Source organism: Cheilinus undulatus, linkage group 9 (assembly GCF_018320785.1).
Source record: "Cheilinus undulatus linkage group 9, ASM1832078v1, whole genome shotgun sequence".
Taxonomy (NCBI): domain Eukaryota; kingdom Metazoa; phylum Chordata; class Actinopteri; order Labriformes; family Labridae; genus Cheilinus; species Cheilinus undulatus.
Genome location: NC_054873.1, coordinates 24,884,599 through 24,904,475, shown reverse-complemented (window position 1 = coordinate 24,904,475; position 19,877 = coordinate 24,884,599). Strand labels below are relative to the sequence as shown.

General features: G+C 40.1%; 2 protein-coding genes across 15 annotated transcripts in view; both read left to right on the top strand.

The window, feature by feature from the left end:
• The window catches only part of mef2aa (myocyte enhancer factor 2aa), an 88,389-nt gene extending 84,755 nt beyond the window's left edge, over positions 1–3,634 (top strand). For all 14 annotated transcript variants that reach the window (XM_041796448.1, XM_041796453.1, XM_041796451.1 and 11 more), the window contains one exon: positions 54–3,634. In XM_041796448.1, coding sequence (XP_041652382.1) covers positions 54–390 — 337 coding nt within the window. In that variant the 3' untranslated portion in view covers positions 391–3,634. The remainder of the gene's footprint in view (positions 1–53) is intronic.
• A 1,521-nt stretch (positions 3,635–5,155) lies between these two features.
• mctp2a (multiple C2 domains, transmembrane 2a) overlaps positions 5,156–19,877 on the top strand; it is a 44,436-nt gene continuing 29,714 nt past the window's right edge. The window contains exons 1-10 of the mRNA XM_041795815.1: positions 5,156–5,276; positions 7,980–8,965; positions 12,484–12,649; positions 14,842–14,984; positions 15,067–15,143; positions 15,241–15,355; positions 15,475–15,498; positions 17,800–17,976; positions 18,653–18,780; positions 18,882–19,068. Of these exons, the coding sequence (XP_041651749.1) occupies positions 7,991–8,965; positions 12,484–12,649; positions 14,842–14,984; positions 15,067–15,143; positions 15,241–15,355; positions 15,475–15,498; positions 17,800–17,976; positions 18,653–18,780; positions 18,882–19,068 (1,992 nt within the window). The 5' untranslated portion in view covers positions 5,156–5,276; positions 7,980–7,990. The remainder of the gene's footprint in view (positions 5,277–7,979; positions 8,966–12,483; positions 12,650–14,841; positions 14,985–15,066; positions 15,144–15,240; positions 15,356–15,474; positions 15,499–17,799; positions 17,977–18,652; positions 18,781–18,881; positions 19,069–19,877) is intronic.

Sequence of the window (19,877 nt, the reverse complement as noted above, 5' to 3'; positions counted from 1 at the left end):
CTGGTCTGGATTTCTTTTCTTTTCTGAACACTTTTCTTTTTTCCTCTCTGCAGAGGTGGAGGTCACCTACCTCAGGGTTCCAACCTCTCCATCAGCACCAGCCAGAGCATAAACATAAAGTCTGAGCCCATTTCACCACCCCGGGAGCGCGTCACCCCCTCCGGCTTCCCCCCTCAGCAGCCACAGCAAGGGTCAAGCCGGCAGGAAGTTCTGGGACGTTCACCTGCCGACAGCCTCAGCTCGTCCTGTAGCTCTTATGACGGCAGTGATCGAGAGGACCACCGGCCAGACTTCCACTCCCCGCTGGGGCTCGGCAGACCACCTGCTGGCTCTGAGGACAGGGAGAGCCCTTCAGTCAAGCGCTTGCGCATGGACACATGGGTGACATAAAGAGCCAGGATCAGGCCTCCAGTCACCAGCCAGGCAGAGAAGGGGGAGGGAGGGAGGGGTGAACATAGAAACAAAAGAAAGAGCAAGGGTCCTTAGAGCTATCATTACTATACTCTTATCCAACTCCATTTCAATCTGTAAGACAGAGTGGCAAAGGTTACAAAACATATCTAAAGTAAATTCTCAAACAAAAGCAGAAAGATTTGAAAAATCACACTTAGCTGGACTGAAATTTGTGCACAAGCAGGTGATATCAGGTACTCTGTGCATTTCAGATTTGCAGGAGAGAGATGCTCAAGGAACAGTTAAACAATAAGTGGTAGATAATTGTAGTCATTGGTCTAGACAGACACTTACATGTAGTTGCTGTTATGCTGCTGTGCTTGCAAGTTGCAAACAATCAGAGAAAGTTGTGTTGCTTTCAAGCTGAGGACCCTCAGATATGATATTCAGTGCAAGAACTATATTTTAAAACCGTGCTGTAACTGTACAAGACCTTTATCTGAAGTGGCCTCGTCTGATTTATTGATCAGTCCATCAGAAGAGGACATGGAGTTAGTCAATAATTTATAATTCACCAGGATTTTGCTCACACAGTAAATAAAAGCAGCAATTGAGACTACTTTAGTGATAAAATGAAACAGTACTGTTGGAGGTTAAAACAAAATAACAACAGAATTATTGCAATAATGACATACTATTCATTTTTTATTTAAAAGAGTAGGATATATAAATGTGCAATTAAGATAATGCAAACCTGTCCAGTTGAACTGGTGAGAAAATCAATATGTTCACATTTGTGTAACAGTTCATCAGTAATATAAGCCAAAGCTGTTCTTTTGTGTTGTTTTGTACAGTTGCTACAGTTTCCTAACAGTACACTCAAATGCACCATTTCTTTCATTGTAGTTTTATATTTTATTGTGCGTCATCGCAAACAGTGTAAGGTCGTGTAAACCTGAATCAATATCTTAAGCCATGGACATTTACTGTTCTGTTTGTACAATTGAAAATTTGAGCCAAACATTTCCTCTGTTGTGTAAATAAGGACTTTAATATATAACACAAGGGTGAGAGTACATGCTGAACGTACTGTTCGATCACCGTTTTCAAGAAAAGTATATTTTTGTGGATTACAGTCAAGTTTACAAGAGTAGACCCTCAAAAAGTAGATCATTCACTGGTCAATATTTGCTATTTTGTTCATTTCACTGTAATCTCTTCTAAATTGAATATACAACATAACCTCCCATGTGTTTTAGTTCCTGATGGTCGACTTGTTCTTTCTGTCTTTATTAGTGGTGATTGTTTGTCCTGAAGACATTGTATTAACAATGCTGTGAGGTTGAAGTTCCACTGTTTTCATATTTGTGAAGGCTGATCACAAGGCTACAGGATAAAGGGTTTTTCCCTCCTATTGTGTTAACCCATCTTAGTTGTATACCAGCAGCTGCTGAATACACTGCCAACATTCAAACCCAAGGTCCCAGCCCCACACTGAAGAATTATCTATTGTTATTGCATGTAGCTCATCTGAAAGACATGCCATCTCTCAAGCCCTTTTCACTACCTTCTTATTGGTTTATAGAATTTAAGCTGAGGACATGTGCAAGGTAGAAGAGGCTTCTGACCTTCACACAAAACTGAACATGCCTCTGCCTGTAAGTGGTTGTAAACAACACAATCTACTTAGAATGTGAGCCATAAATAAGTACAAAAATATTCATCTTAATTGGTTCTGAATTTTTTTTATCCTACATCAATGCCGTATTACCGTTAAGGTTTAAGAACCTTATATCAGAAAAGTGAAAATCTGAAGGATCCAAATTCATGTACAAGGAAGGTGCAGAAATGGTGGCTGGGACTTGTATTTTTCCCATCCTTAAAGAAGCTAACATATCAGCAGCTGATTCATCATATTAAGAACAACAACAATGCAAAGTCATTGACTTCAATCTCACTGCTGGATTGCACACAATTGTATGGGAAGTTTGCTGTACGAGGAAGGTATCGCTTTGCATTCACCGTGACATATCCTGAGTGTTTTACTGAGGTTTCCACCCCCATTATTAACTCAAGGTTTTAGTACATACCCGTAATGATCTATGCAGCTTTAGTCCCCTATCCATAGGACATAAATCAGTCTATGATGTCACATCAGGTCATTTTGTAAAGCCCAGGAAGAAGAGCATCAGAGGGTCGACTGTTCTGATATTATCCTGAAGTGCCACAGCTGGACACTGCTGGAGTTCCATATAATGCATTTTATTACATAATTAATGTGGTTGTAACCCCAGGAATCTATTAGTATTTGTCTCTATTTGTAGACACACCTACATAATTTTTAGTAATCCATAATGTAATCCAGTGTAACACAGCTGGTTAAAATAGCAATAATAAAAGACTACAACAACAATTGTCTGCCTGTTTAAGGCAGCAGCACCTCATAGTTGAGCACACACTTTAGCACTTAATAACATATCAGGGAATTTTGTAGTTTCTCTATTTACAGTATATGCACAGATAGGAAATGCCTTATCCCAAAGAAAAGTAACATTTTTTTCATTTTATTTCATTAAAGAAACAGATTTATTGATTCTGACCAGACCTGCCTCTTCTTAGAAAAGACTAGCACTCTAACATGAACGGTGAATGCACTGTGACGCACTTCGCTCTTTGGGTCTTTGTCCAAATTGTGCACAACTGATGAATGTGAAAGGAAAGGGTAATCAATGAACCTTTGTAGAGGACTTTTCTTCACTTTGCTGTGTAAGAGTACACTGCTTTGCTTCATGGCTTTTATAAACAGAACTATGTGTTTGGTAAGTGTTTGTAGTTGATAGTTCACGTAACTGAAGAAGCTGTTTTTTCGGTTTGAATGCTCAGACCGTTTGGCGGCACAAGCTGGACTTTGTTGCCAATCATGAAATTATTTGTTTTAAAATCGAAAGAGGTTTTAAGTTAATCTACATTTTATTTCCCTTGAATGTGTTATTTTATTTTCATCATACGATAAATATTCAAGTGAACTTTTTATTAAACAATTAACATACTATGCTAGATATTGTTGTAAAAATTTGTATTCTTCACAAAAGTACAAATATTGGCTTTTAATGTGTAATTTAGGTTATCTCTCTTATTCTGTATAAAATGAAGTAAACAACTCTTACATAGAATTTGTTCTCCTGTGAAGTCCCAAACAGTAGAAACTGTCAACTTTATTAAACACCTCAGTGTATGCTCACTCCCAACTCAATGTCTATCAATCTTTGAATTTTGTCTCCAAGTCGCATTTTATGGACTGCATGCATCAGCTGCTACACTGAGGTCACTGCAACTAAGAAAATATGTGGTGTTATAAAGCATAAGGACAGATTATGCTGCAAAAAGGTGTATCCATCACTGAGTCAAAAAGTGTGGCTTAAATCACAGCAATAATTAAAAATGTATTTTATAAAGTTAGTGTTAGGAAAGGCCTACACAGATGATTTTTTAATACCACAGTTTGTAATTATAATCCCAACAAAAGGCTTCCTTTTTTCTTGTTTAAAAACTTACAAATATCAGAATAATGTAAAAAAAAAAAAACATTCTCAGGAGGTTATTATTATACATGTTGGAATATTTTACCGTTGCATCAAAGTGTGATTTTTTGATGTTGTATGCCGGGATTACTCAGTAGCTGTTATGTAGTTTATCACATTTAGTGAATTGCAGAGATACTTAGATCATTTTTCCTTGTAAGATTGAAAAAAAGAGCAACTTCCCCTCCCAAATGACTCTTAGAACAATTTTTTGTGCACCTTGAATTCCTATTGGAGTGCTTTTTGTTTGAGCAGGACTGGTATTAATGTCACATACAGGTGGAGGGCTGAAAAAAATGACAACCTTTACGAGACAACTCCATGCATTTTGACGGTAACGCCACCAGGAGGCACCGTAATACAAACCATCACTCAGTAATGTTTGTTGCTGGTCTGCTTGTAGTTGATGCAGGCCTACAAATTGAGGTAAGTTTAAAGAAAAACACGACGTAATGAATTATACATGTGAATATATGAATGATAACATTTGCAAAAATAAGGTTCCCAATCTAGCTAGTAGCTAGCTTCCCGTCGTTTGAGCCATTGGTTTTTCATATGATGTAATAATGCTCCAATGTGCTTCTGAAATTAAATGACCCAGTCTTTTTTTAAACATTTACATTAAGGTTGGCCTACGGCATCTTTTAACGTACCTCTAATTACATAAGTATGAGAAATAGTCTAAAAGTAAACTTTAGCAAATAGGTAATTAAGGCCTATTTTTAAGCAGATGTCGTTGGGCCCAGGCTCCGGTGGTGTTGTTCAAAGAGTGACTGTGGTAACTGGTGACTTTCAGCCGAATACGTCTGTTGTTGTCGCACCGTACCACACATGAAAATTGTCCTTGAAAGGCTTCTTGGTGTGTTTTTTTTTCTTTATAATTCAAAGCATACAAATTAATTGAATAAAATTAACAAACAGGCCTTCGTGCACATTCCACCTTCAACATTTTAGCCACAGCAACCATGGACGCAATCGGCTAAGAGTCAACACTTAACATGGTCACTCAGTAAACCGTAACACCTCCTGCTGCTCAACTAGACACTGCTAACTAGTGACTTTAAGCCCAATACGTCTGTCGTTGTCACTATTACAGATGTTGAAAATGCAAAGTGTCACAGTGAATGCTTAAGTTTATTTTCATTTCCTGAACTAACAAGACACATTTTGCCTTTGACCTCTTTAGTAGCAACGACAACCACAGACGCTCACCAGTAACCACAGTCATTGCGGTGGCGTCCTTTCAGCCTCTTTGGCCAGACGGAAAAAATGTGAAGACTTTTAACCTGAATAAGTGTTAAGGTAATTTCTTCGTCCAGCTTTGCTTAACCCCTTGAAGGGTTCATTTATCCATTTGTTCCACTTTTTTTATTCCACCAGATAATGTAAAAACAGTCCATATGTTAAATTACTAAATGAATGAAGCAGAAATAAGGCTCACAGTATAAATAAAAACGGATGCAAACCACATTGTTATTATTAAAATGTTATAATCTTGCAAAGATGACCAGAAATCACACCTATTTTACTATTTATACTTTGAAAAATTCTGTTTAGTAAAATTAACCACTGGATCACCCATTTATTTATTTTTTTTAACAAACCTACAGTAGCATCCAACTACACTATAGATTACTATTATCCTACATCATAAGAAGATATTTACCAAGAAAATACCTTTGGTATGGCTTGCTTCATAAGTTGGCCATATGTCTTAATAAAGACAGCATTTTACAGCCCTAAATGGGCAGATTAAAAAATAGTTCGCCCATTTTTCACACTAAAATTTAAATAATTGCTAGAAATTCTATGCAAGAAAACCTAGCATGATATTTAGCACTACTATTCACCTTTGTAATGAGTCAGTTTCATCAACTTATGATTTTAGGGCTTTTTTTTTTTTATTTAAACAAGTGTGGATCTATAACTGCATTTTGCGAGTTCTGGAGGAAATTGAATGTTTGAGATGCTCTGAGGCACTCTCATTGGTCAGATTCTGTGATGTCACTTTCTGTGATGTTGAATGATTTCCAGTGATCAGCTGAGAAAAGTCGTTCTGGTTCTACTGTATCGCTGAGAGTTGGGGGGAGGCCACAAAGGAAGTCGAAGTGGTTCCTCTCCCCTTAAAGGGTTAAGAAAAATGCTTTTTTCAAATTGATTTTGATAACAGAAGTTTAAGTATTGAAACAAAGTACGTTTTTATCCTTAAAGTTTTTGGCCAATTTTAAATGCTAATCTGAATCAGCATCTTTTGTGATATAACTGATTTTCTGTAGGCCTGTACATACAAAAATAAAGTATGACAAATAAATATTAAAGCAAAACACAAAACTCTACAAGACAAACAGGGGTTTAGGTCAGCTGTGTTGTTTACAACCTCACGCTTTCATGGCTATTTTCAGTGTGAAGGCCTGCATGCACATTAGTCAGTTTATTTGTCCCTCAGTGCATGTTCTTGGCTTCCTCTCCATCAGACCAGCTGTGCTGCAGGCTGGAACAGGTCCAGTGTGCATGTGTAGAGTAACCAAGCAGGGTTTTGGGCTGTTTGAGTTGTGTGAGAAGAAGGGCGACAGGCCACCTGCCATAGGGGCTTGCCCTGTTTGGATCCCCAGCCCTGCCTTTCAACTGGAAGCCAAGTTGGGGCGCTTTCATGTGGGCCTGATCTCCTTAAGACATCAGCAAATATTGAACAAGACTCAGTCCAGACTCAAACACATCTGTTGTCATATAGTCTCGACTGTTGTGCACCGGCAAGGAGGGAGCGTGCATACACCAGTGGGTCTGTTGCATTGGCTTCCATGTGTGGACAGAAAGCTAGAGTTTATACTTTGCAAACCCAAATGCTCACTTTTGACGAGCTCAAGCTAAACCGTGTTCCACTGTAAACAAATATGTGGCTGCGTGAAGGAAATGGAGTTTGGTATGACAAGGCAGCCACTGAGAGCCAGATCCCCGCTGTAGATCAGGGATGAGATAAGATGAACAGATAGCCAACATTTCATATGTCTGAGCTGTGTTGTAGAATCCATCAGCAGTATTTTGGGTCTGTTTTGGACAGATAAGGAGGACAGTTGTATTGCAGAATTAGGATAGATTATGGCATTAAGTAATTTATTTTTTCAAACACTTGGTCCTATAAAAAAGGCACATTAGAGGAAGTGTAATGCAAGCAAGACTTAAAACTAACAAATAGCCTCACAAATGCAAATAAACAGTCAAATATTCAGATCAACATTAAACAGACTGTTCCTTTTTGCTGTGCTGTGAGCAACTGTTTCATCACTGTTTCACTGATTCAGTGTGTGTTTAATTTCTCAGTGTCTTAATAAACTCAATATTTGTGGTAAGATTTTGTTCTAATCCAACCATACAGTCCCCAGATCCAAAATATCTGATCCTGTCATTTTGTATGTAGCTTCATCCAGAGTGAAACACTAGGGTAGGACTCGACACCTTTACTCTCAGTCGTTGAAACTCACCTGGTGAGACAGGTATGGCTTGTTTCACCCGGTTTGGCCTCTCCACCAATCAACTGCCTCCTAGCAGGAGTGAACTAGCTACATTTTGTGTTGCTTGAAACACTTTCATCATAGTTAGGATGTTTGAGTTGTCTCGCAGGAGATTTACAGCTTCTTTTGGTCGATACTGATTCATTGTGTGCTATTGAGCAGAAGTCTTCAGAACAGGTAAATGTCCTTGCTATGTATTTTACCAGAGTAATCCTGGTAGTGCTAAAAAGTCTAGTTTAGGTGTACTTTGTTCTCAGAAATGTTTGTTAGATCAGACAGAAGCATCAGACAAAGCTAATAGCTTAAAAAATGACTTTACTGCCTTTTGTAATCTTAAGTATATGTTTTTAAGCTAGTATTTTTCATGTTAGGATTTATTTTTACCACAAATAGTGGTCATATAGAACTGTCATTGCATAATTTTTAAGCCTAAAAAGATATAAAACAAAGGATCTTGATGTAACAGCATGTTCGTTTTTTTTTTTTACTTAAAAAGAAGCAGCAAAGATGGATGTCAAGAAAAAGAACTTCTTGGAGAATTTGCGACTAAAAACCAAGTTTGGCAACATGAAGAAGCCCGGCAAGAAGGCACTTGCTAAGCAGGGAAGGAGGCTTGCCCATCGGCGCAGTATTTCTGTCCCAGACCTGAGATTCGTCCCTGGGGAAGCACTTTCTACAGAGCAAGCCTTGGTGTCCACTGTCTCCGATGCCATCTTTTTCGGAATCTCCCCTGGTTTGAGTGATACTGATTCTGTTGCAAGTGGATTGACTTCTGATGGACCAATTTTCATGGACAAACCGAGCGATCCGGTCCCTGAACCAAGACCTAAAGTTCCCAGAGATCACACAACTGCTGCGCTATATAGATCAAGTGCACCAGTGACCCTTTATGAGGAATTTGGTAATGAGTTAAATTTAAGCTCAGAGAATAAGGCAACAGACTGCTTGTATGCGCAAGTCGATAAAAAAGCCAAGGGGAATGCATCAAAGTTTACTTTTGACCCTATTCCTGCACCAAGGTCTGCTTTTATTGGTGGCAACTTTCTTTCACCAAAACCAGACAAAGTAGATAAAGGGAGTCTCCCTGGTGATGAAACCTCATCAGACAGGGTGCTGTCATCTTCTGTGGCTGCAGTGTTGGCCAGAGCGAGTTCACTTGGAGAGCAAGCAAATCCCTATATAGAAAAGAAGACTGTATCATTCGAGCCTAAAAGGCCGTCATCTGAAAAGGGGACTCCGCCAACAAGCCGAGATAAAGCTCTGGTATTAGATACTCTGGATACTCCTGTGGAAAGTGCAGATGGGACCTCTTTGGACTCTGCCTGTGGCACTCCCAATGAGGAGGCAGTCATCATGCCCTGGACGACGGACTACGAGGAGATTGAACGAGAACCTTTCTCTCCCCTTTTTACGAAACAGTTCTCCTTGGAGGAGGCCATGCTGGAAGACGCGCAGTCTGAAGATGCCCAGGAAGAGATAGAGGTTAGTTATATCAGAAGTGAAAACAGCACAAATATAGCCGAAGGAATGTTTTTGTTGATGATGTTTACAAGGTGCTTCAATTTTAGTTTTTCCTTAAATGATGATAAATTAAACAGAGGGAAAATTAGGAGTAAACCTGATAATGTGGGCATGTGCTGTGATCTTTAAACTCCATTTTTTAATGTTAAATGGAAGTAAAATCTAATGCCAGGATAACATGGTCATAGGAGGTGGGTTTAACTGTAATAGTATTATAGAAAATAAAACATGAGACAGCACAACAATAACCCAGTCACTGACATGTAATATATTCACAAACTGGTTGTATTTGCATACTTATTTTCACTGCCAAATGTTTAAAGGTTATTTTTTTTTTTTACATGCAACAACTGTTATTCCAAACGTGGCCCTCAGCCAGGTATGTCATAGAAATGTATTTTTCAGTTCCTGAGTTTTTATAATTTTATTTAACCTTTATGTAACCAGGTAGTCCTTGAGATTAAGGTCTCTTTTTCAAAGGAGACCTGGCTGAGGAACATGAAAATACAGCAAACATGACATACAAACATAAGAGACAAAGGACAGAATAAACCCAGTTAGATAAAGCAGTCACATTTGTAAGTTAAACTGCCTTTGAAAATTGTTTTAAATTGATCCAGTGAGACTAGATTTGTCAGATGTAGGGTGCTCTGCACGTTATTCCAGGTCCAGGGAGCAAAAAAAACAAACACTCTTTTACCCAGCGCAGAACAAATCCTTGGAACCTGTTAAAAAACTCCACCTGGAAGAAGGAAGCTGAAAAATAGCTGAGGTTTCCAACAAGAGACTATGTAGATATGAGGGGAATTTATGCAGCACAGCCTTGTGCAAAGAGTTAGTTATGGCCAACCTACCAATTCATACAGTGTGCAATGATGAGTACGTGCAGTATGTGATATAAATCGTAAAGAATTGTGATACATAGATTCTAAGAAGTGGTGTAGAGAAAAGAAAGCATGAATATATACCTAGCACAAAAAGTAAGGAAATTTGTGTTTGGTTGATTAATTCTTCTTTTTTTTTGCAGAGAAGATTTGGCAAATTTTTCATGGGCAAAACCCATAAACTCAGTTCTGCTGCTCATCCCACAAATGCATGCTCTTTAAAAATGTGGCATCATTTTAAAAGAAATAAAACGGCTTTCCAACGGTAACCAAATTTCCTTTTTTTTTTTTTTTGCTCGGTTAAGTTCACATAACTATAGTCCAAAACACTTAAAAAAATGTCTTGCACAAGTTTTCTTCTGCCTAACGTGTTAGAATATGATTTGTGTCTGAAATAAAGACCTAGCCTTAATTTCAGCTTCTTCGCAAGATTTTGTATATGAATTTTGAAGGAGAGATATCATCCATCCAAATGCCATGATAAAACTTTGTCTATTGAGTCCCCATTCAGATTGAACGCTTCCTGAAGCTTATACTAGTGTTGTATTCAAGAATACTCTATCCGAGACCAAGACATGCTCAAGACCAAGCCAAGAACAAGACTTTTGGTGGTCAAGACCAAGTTGAGACTGAGACCAAGAAAGGACCAAGATCATAAAAATCCATTTAAAGAATCATCACAAGGTTGAACAGTAAAAAAGAACTCTCTCAAACGTTAATGATGTCAAACAATAGCATATTAGCAGTGGTGGACAAAGTATTCAACTCCAGTACTTGAGTCAAAGTATTGATACTCGTGGTCAAATCTTCCTCAAGTACAAGTAAAAGTCGGTGAAATTTTACTCAAGTTAAAGTACTAAAGTACTTCTAAAAATACTTAAGTATTCAAAAGTAAAAAGTACATTTTCTAATTTCAGTACATTGCTGTATTGTTTTCTCATTGCTTTTACAGAACCATGTAACTCTCTGAAACCACCTAATGATGTGCTGACTTAAATGTAGAACCACTCTGCTACAAAAAGCCTATAAAAACACCTGTAAAAACGTCACCATAAAAATGCAATCAAAAACAATAAGGACAACTATTATCATTTAATTTTTTAATTTAAACATCCCCACCAAAAAACAAAAAAAACAGGAGGGCCTTTTTTTCCTCCCACACATTCACTATGTGGGAGCTTAATACCTGGCTCAACAATACTTCTTCCATTAAAACAAACTCAATAAAATAAAAATTAAAATAAATCCAATCAAAGGAAAGGGACTACAGTATTTTTTAGAATGAAGGCGGGAGAGCTTGCTACACAGTGTGAGGATGACGTAGCCTATTTCCAAATCCATCCCAGGTGTGAGCGGTGATTGTGATTGATTCCCTTCTGTGAGGAGCACAGCGTGTGGCCAATTGCATTTTAGAAAAGAAAAACACCAACATCTGACTACAAAGCTATGCTGAACCTAAAAGGAACGAATAGCGACAAGCTCCCTAGAAATGTAGTGGAGTCAAAAGTACAATATTTGTCTTTGAAATGTAGTGAAGTGAAAGTCATAAGTTTCCAAAAAAACAAATACTCAAGTAAAGTACAAATACTGAAAACATGTACTCAAGTAAATGTACTCCATTACTGTCCACCACTGCATATTAGTGATGTTCTTGACTGGTCTTAATGGAAAATCCTACGTCCAGCCAGTCTGGAATGCTCTCGATTCTGAGAGAAGACCTAGACGTTCAAAACATGGCCTTGAGACCGGTCTCAAGACCAAGACCATTCTTGAGTACTACAACACTTGCTCATACACAGCTCAGAGAAGGGGCCACTGAATAAACAACTGTAATCAGCATAAAGGTGAACAGGTTGATTTTATTATGTTTAAAAATCCATGTTTATATTCTGTTTATACCTATTGTGATGAACCACTATCCTCAGATGATCATCTTAAATGTAAAGTGATCACCTTGGATGTTGTTTTTCACGGCTCTTGGGTATAACAGGGACAAAGCTGTCTGTGTTCTTTTTTTGTCTGGAGGCCTTTTAAAGACAGAAAACAGACAGAAACCAGTGTTTCTTGTTAGAGGAACTATGCAGAACAAACAGTTCTACAAAAGTATGAAAAACATTGATAACATCATTCTGCTATACTGTTGATGATTTTTACAGCTGTCCTGACACTGCTTTGTTTCCAGAACATTAGCTGTAGTAACAAAAAAAAACATTAAGGAAAGATAGGGGAAAATGTAATTCTTCTTTAATTAGATTCATGCTCGAGGTTGTTATCACTGGACATGAAACATGAATATTTTCTATAACACAAAAAAGTGTTATACAAAAAGATTATAAGTATTGAATTGACAGGAGTTGGCTATAAGAAAGTACTGCCCCTGAAAAAGGATAAATAGAGGTTTGACAAATTAAGTAACAATAAGATCAGCTCAACACTAATGGTTTCAACATTAAAGCATAATAATACTAATGAGTACTCTTTGAACAAAAAAAGCCACACACAGTGTGGACTGCACAAGTCCAAACATTTCATATTATCTGCATCTGATTACATGTTCACATTTAAAATATAATTACTACGTTATTTCTCTTCCAGCTGTCCAGTGAGCCATGTGATTTCTTTGATGAAAATCTGCAAGATCCCCTTGAAAACTCTGTACCAGCAGGTCCTGAGGTTCAGACACCTGCTCCATTCCAGAGATATCTTCTTAACATTAACCTGAAGCAGGGGAGGAACCTGGTCATCCGAGACAAGCGCTCCGGTAGGTCAACAACCTGTAGGTGATCCATAAGTCCTGGCCTTTGATAGCATGTGCGACAGAGTATCTGTCTCACTCTTTAGTGGATAATGACTCCCTTTACAAGCCTACATCAAACTGCTGTCTGAACTGTTGGGAGTTTTTGAAACCCCCTCAGATGGATCAGTGCAGATCAAGAGATATATCAAATGTCTTGTAAAAGAATGCACTTCCTTGAGTGTTGGCTTAAGATTGAGCCTTTGATGAAACGCTGCATGTACATACAATGCCTATACATCTTGGTAATCTTCCTGTGCTTATGAACCAATCACAAAGTTGTGAATGGGAAATGTGCTATTGTGTATAAAGGCAAGATGGGCTGTGTTCAGTTAATGCCTCTGTTTACTTATAAGAGTGACGTCTCTAGTTGTGCCGTTTGAACGAAGAAGAAAAAATCACTACAGAGGAATGCAGTCAGACCAGTACGACAAAAGACAGGCTGGCATCAAGAAATCATTTCTAATTAAAATGAACAAACAAAATGTACATGAAACCACGGGCATTAGAACTTGCTTTACTGACTGATTTTAAAATAACTTGCTAGATGCAGTTAACATGAATCCTTTGTGGACTTTAATTGGGAATCACATGTTACTAATTCTTCTTAAAACAAAGCATATGTCTCAGAGATTTTAAAAGAAGAGCTGCTGTCACAGAGATGGATTTGATTTTTACACATTTGAGTAGTTTATTTTCATTGTTTCTTTTGCTTGGTACAGATTTGATCACCCCTTGACAATGGTATTTATCTCTGGGAGAGAAAAACGTAAGTGGAGGTACAAGTGTCATTGAGTAAGCTATAGGGAAGTAGCGACATCATGTGGTCTAAAATGGATCTACAGTCATTTCAGAAAATTCATGTGTGGTCTCATTAACTGTGACTCCATACTTTTAAGTTGTTGGTTATCTGCACCTGTATGTTTTAAAGAAATATATTAGAAATATCTCTAATAACATCTCTGCTTTTGTATTTATGGATTGGGGAAGTCATTTAACAACTGTTTTATGAGAGTTTCCTCCTGCTACCTATATCTTATGCTATTTAAATTTAAACCTATGTTTTATACCATTGTTAAACTTCTGCAGTATCTGTAGAAAACCACCACACAGTTACAGGACTTTCCCCACTGACTGCTATCTTTTCTCCCTGCATGGTGGTCACAGCCCCACCAGCACCCAGTGCCCCACTCCCCGCTAGTAGAGACCTTACTTTCTCTGACAAGATGGCATCACGATGATGCAATCCCCACACGCCCCCTGTCTCTCCTCTGTTTGCCCAACAATCAACCCCATGCCAAAGGCTCACCAATGGCATATATTGTCATTACATATTCTAAAAGGACCCACGCCACCAGCCCCCACTCCTTGCTTTTTTGTTCTCGCCTTTTTTCCCATTAATTTCCATCGTCACCGTTCTCAGTCATGCCAGAGCTTTTCTCCTTGCTAGCTGCCACATTCTCCTCCTGTCAAGTTGCCTGGAGGTTTCCCTGTCACAGGCTGGCAGGGTGGAGCTGCTGTGGGTCCTGCCTGCCTTTGCGAGATGTTCATTTGGAGTGGGGAGCTGACAGGCCTGACAGCCCATCCCCACAGGGCCTTTGTCATGTGATTCAAGCCTCCCTGCAGGCTCTCTCAAGCACCCCTTTATTCCCCTATACAAATGAAGGCATGGGACTGGCTTTCATTTTTTGGCCAATCTGCATGCAATTGCAGAAACAAAGAAGTCCCATACCCCCACTCTACTCACAGACAGACTTTCTTAACAGGCTTGGGAGATTAACACTGGTTGCTTCTCCATTTTGGGCTCTGGTTACCTCATGCTGGCGAGTGTTTCGACTCTTTCACAATTAAACAGCTACATCCCTCTGTTTTCGCCATGTGTGGGGTGTACCTCCACCTCACATATTTCAGTGTCTCACACAACCTGCAGGGGGAAGGGTGTGTGGGTGTTCATGTGTGTCATCATACATAATTTTAAAAATGAAATGACAGCATGTTCTACAAGAAGTACACAGTTTGCGTTAAATATTTCGCTTTGGAATACCATGAAGTCACAGTTTATATACTGTGAAAGAACATTTACATAACAGCTTAGGTAATTATCACTAGCATCGCACAACAATAACATGCTGATTTGCTTTTTTTCTGCTCAACTTTAGGTACCAGCGATCCTTACGTGAAGTTCAAACTTGAAGGGAAGCAGCTTTATAAAAGCAAAGTGATTTATAAAAATCTGAATCCACGCTGGAACGAGTCCTTCAGCTATCCTCTTCGAGACAGAGAGCATATCGTGGATGTCCGGGTGGGCATGCTTGTTTGAACAGAAGTTAATTATCAGTGTTTGTTATCAGCTTTTAATCCCAATCTCTGTGTTATTATTGCAGGTGTATGATAAAAATCGCACTGCTGATGAGTTCATGGGTGCCAGCACAATTCCTTTAAAAAATCTTGAGCTGTACAAGTGAGTGAAATATTTTGGCTACATTTTAAAGAATATGTTTACAGATCCGTGATCCTTATTTCTATTGCCCATGCATGGCCTCTCTGTCTCTTAAAAGAACCTATGACCTGGAGCTTCATCTAGATGATCCAAAAAGCAAGGAGGCTGACATGGGGGTTGTTGTTGTTGAAGTTTGTCTTATGTTTAGGGATGCGACCATCAAAAGAAGCCCGGTAAGATTATTTCTGTAAAATTTGGAAAGTTCTCATTCATGCAGATTTTATACCATGGTTCCTTCAAAAAAAAAAAAAAAAAAAAAAAAAAAGTACTGATTCATGCTTTTTTTTTCTAGAGGTGGCCACAGAAGAAGAACAAGGTATGTTTTTTATTTATCATAATTCTGACTTTTTATTGACTCTTAAAGACAGTTTCATGAAGGCCTTAAGTATTCGGCCTCTATGTTCTGTTTTGCTGATCCAGAGCACTAGGGGGCAGTAGCTCACTACACTATGAGGCAACAAAGAATGAGGTGTATGCTCAAGACTCAGGCTTTTGTGTGTAACCTTGGTTTCAGCTCAGCCTATTTCTTTTGTGGTTTTATTTCAAACCTTTTTTTTGCAATGCATATTATTTTCATTGGTATCATTTGCTGGGGGAATAAAAGTATAGCACAATAATACATTCTGATCAGAACCAAAATAATAATATTGATTGAATACATTGTCGTGAAAGAGCCCATGGATGTATTTGGTTTTGTTGTAAACAAAGTTCCATCTCCTCTCAAGTGGTCTCCAATATATTGCAGCTGTAATTAGATTCAGAGTGAAATAGGAGGGTTGCTGTTTGGGACTCACGCTGCAGCGAGTGGGTTTATATTCACACCTATGTAGTCACTACATCTGCCACTGTTCAGTCTCTTGATGGTCCAGTAGACAATCTCAATTTGAAATGAGATGACAAAGGAATGAAGCCATTTTCATACACATTGTAGGTTATCCACTACAGATGGTTAAAGATACTCAAAGGGAGACAGAAATGTGTGATGGGACTCTTCACAATGTTCTGCTGTCTAAATCACAGTGCTAATTTAACAACGTAACAATGCCATTTTTTTCCTGTTTCATTTTTGACAAACGTACAATATCTTATTGCATTTAACACCTATCCTGGAAGTGCTGAATACCCAGCTCTTGCAGCTCGACTCCCCCTCTTTCTGAACATCGTTTTCTCCCTCTGTGTTACCACCACAGAGACAGGGAATGGCAAGTGCCTAAGTAAAAACTCTGCTGTGTGATAGTGTTTCAAACAGGAGGGGGTGTATGGGAGAAGGGAGGGGGGCTCTGCTGTTCGAGGCATGTTGCCAGTGCGGGATGCCTAAGATCTGCAACGCTGATAATTCCCAGGCATAGTGGGCAATAACCCAGATGTTAGGATGTAATATCACAGCTGTGGACGGACAGTGCTGAGGTACCAGCCAAATGGACCCGGGTCTGAGCTCATCGTACTTGTCCCCATGCTGTCCCACCATATGGAAGCAATCGCGCAGCCCTTTTAGGACCAGGAATAGATTCTCTTTAGGGGCCACTTACAGTTAAGTGGAATTGTTTTATTGGCCGCTGAGATAGAAATGTGTCCAAGATAAACACTTGGGATGACTTGGCTGAGGCCTGTTTTATATCGCTCCTCCACTCCCTCTGTTCCTCTTTCTTTTGAAGGGGGCTGATATTTATAGGGCTGCGCCTGTGGTATTCCATGTTAATTCAGGTCCCTGAGATGTGCTTTGATCCCCTCCGGATTGGGTGGCAATGTGGGTTGTGACCCTGTAGTGAAGAGGAGGGGCCGGAGTGGCAGGGGAGTTGTAGCGGGGCTGTTTGAAGCAGCGTCGCTGGGGCAGTCGAAGGAGCTGGGCAATCAAAGAGGCTAGAGCAGATTACGGTCCTGCTCTTTAATTACAGTCAGCCCTACACAACCTCTCTGCTGTTTGTTTTTACAGCCCTGGCCTATCACCGCATGGCCTCACGGGAACTCTAACATGGAAACATATCAAGGCCCCTCTCTCTCACTCCCTCTGTGACATGCAGACCGGCAGAGTGGATTATTTGCGGGACTTGTCCTTCATTTCAGAAGGGTCCTCCAATGCACAACATCTTTTTAGGTTTCACCTAGGAGAAAATATTTGGGATTTAGCTTGTTGGATTAAAATTAGATTAATTTACTAACATGCCGTAAACTCTGATGCAAGCCATACATATTGCATGTATGCATAATTTGCTGATGAGAGAACTGTGTGGTTTGCATCATTACTCACTGCTGCCTGCTGTCTCTGATGCAGTATGCCAAGTGTCCTGCCTCCCCACACTCAGTCTGTGAGCCAGTGATGAGTGGGACTGTCACAGCCGGGGACATCTGGCTGCTCGCTGACGTCCCTCTCTTCCTCTCTCTCCAGGAGCCTCTGTGGTGTGGCTTGCTTGTCAGTAGAGATGTGCTAATGTGCTCCAACAGAGATGTGCTGTATAGTGTAAACCTTTGTCCTAGTTTAATGCACTCGGTGAACATGATGAGGTGCCAGGCTGAGGCAGGAGCAGGCAAACAGAGGGGAGTGAGTGCACAGGGCTTCCTCACATATGGTGCTGTGAAAAAAAAATCATGACTGTCTGTGTGTACCTTTGCCCTGCAGCAGAACCAGGCCACAGCAGCGCAGCGTCCTGCTGAAACACAAAAGAACCAGCTGAAAAACCGGATGTGGACCGGGGTGCTTGGTATCTCTTTGGTGGAGGGGCTGGACCTGCCTCAGTATGGCAACGGGGACGTTTACGTCCGTTTTCGCCTGGGCGATCAGAAATACAAGAGCAAGGTTAGACTTGTTTTCAAACATCTCTTCCACCTACTTCTACACTCTCATGCTCCCGTGTCTTTTTAAAGTCTTCTCTTTATACTTCAAGTCTTCTCCCAGCCTCTGCCTCTTACTTTCCCGCTTCTCTCTCTCAGCAGGTGCCTGTCAGTGACTCACCTCCACCTTGGCTCACTGGGCCATGGCAGAGGCAGCTCATTAGACTGGGCAAGGCTGCCACTCACTTCTCCCTGTGCTTCAGGCGCTGGGCTTCATTGCCTTCATTTGCATACCCAGCATGCCCTGTTCATCTACCTGTACTTGTTGGCCTCCCCCCTGATGATTCCACGCTGCACTTGTCTTGTGTTGTCGTGTTATTTCTTTGTAAACCTTTCTGCTTTCCTCTCCGCTTGTTTGTTTGTTGGACAAAGCTGATTCTAATTGGAAGCTGTCAGTGTTTACAATCCCAGAGTGGCTACTGAGGTGTACACGTACAAGCACACACAAATAAAGAGACACACACTCAACACACCTCTCTTTCTCCTCTCCTGCTTGGTTGTGGTTGGACTGAAAGAAGACTTAATCCACCTGTCATGCAGGAGCTGCTCCATCTGATAATGCATTAAACCTGACATTGCAACAAAGTGTGTGTGTTTCCACATTACTGTATGTGCTGAATCTGTATCTTTGCTGCCCTCAGAACCTTTGCATTCAGGCCAATCCTCAGTGGAGAGAGCAGTTTGACTTCAATCAGTTTGACGATAAGGAACCTCTGCAGGTGGAGGTGTTTTCAAAGAGAGGAAGGAAGTGCGAGGAGTCATGGGGGATGTGAGTATCTCCAGGTGGAGAGTGTTAATTTTGCTCACATTGGCTCTTCCACAGAACTAGCTGGCCTTATGTGTTTCAATAAAACTATAATTTTGTCTTAGGTTTGAGATTGACCTGTCCAGACTTCCACTTAATGAGAGGCAGCTCTATACTCATGTGCTGGACCCTGGAAAGGGCAGGCTGGTGTTTCTGGTCACCCTGAGACCCTGCTGGGGAGTCTCCATCTCTGACATCGAAACAGCTACCTTAGAGAAGCCTGATGAGCGAGACACAGTGGTGGAGAAATTTGTAAGTTCTTTTGAAGTTAATTTTTATGATTTAATTGCAGGATAAGAATCAAGAATGTAAATGTATGTGATCCTATTAGTTGTGGCTACAATTCACACAAGAGCATCCATTTTTTAAATCAGGACTAATCCATCTATTTTCTACACTGCCTATCCCGTCGGGGGGGGGGGCTTGAGCCAATCACAGCTGTCACTTGTCAAGGTACACCCTGGACTGATCGCCAGTCAGTCGAAGAGACAAACTGCCAGGCGCTCTTTCACTCACACCCATGGCCAGTTTAGATTCACCAGTTAACCTAACGAGCATGTCTTTGGTGGAGAGAGGAAGCCGGAGAACTCACACATACACGGGTAGAACATGCAAACTCAGCACAAAGAGGCAGCAGTGCTAACTCTTGCGCCGCCATGCAGCCCACCAGGATTAACCACAAGTTTTATTCCTTCATTCTTTATATTCTTTCAGTTCACTTTGGTTAAGTCACATCAGCACCTAACTACGGCCGCAGTGATGTAAAATGGGTTCAGTACTGCTCCTTAATGTCTAATTCATCTTTAAAATACTCACAGACAGCTCAATGGACAAGTCAAAAGTCATCAGAAGTGAACCTTTTACTGTTCCCTTATTTCCTTTAAGATCCATAACAAGCTCTTCTTTATGTGGTTAAGTTCATGTCATAATATTCCATCGATCTGTAGAGGCAGGTCTGTATTCATACAGGAATTAAATTTCTCTCAGTTAAAGGAATAATTTACCAATTTGCAAACAATGGTCCATCAAGAGTAAAGGTATATGACATGCACAATGATCAG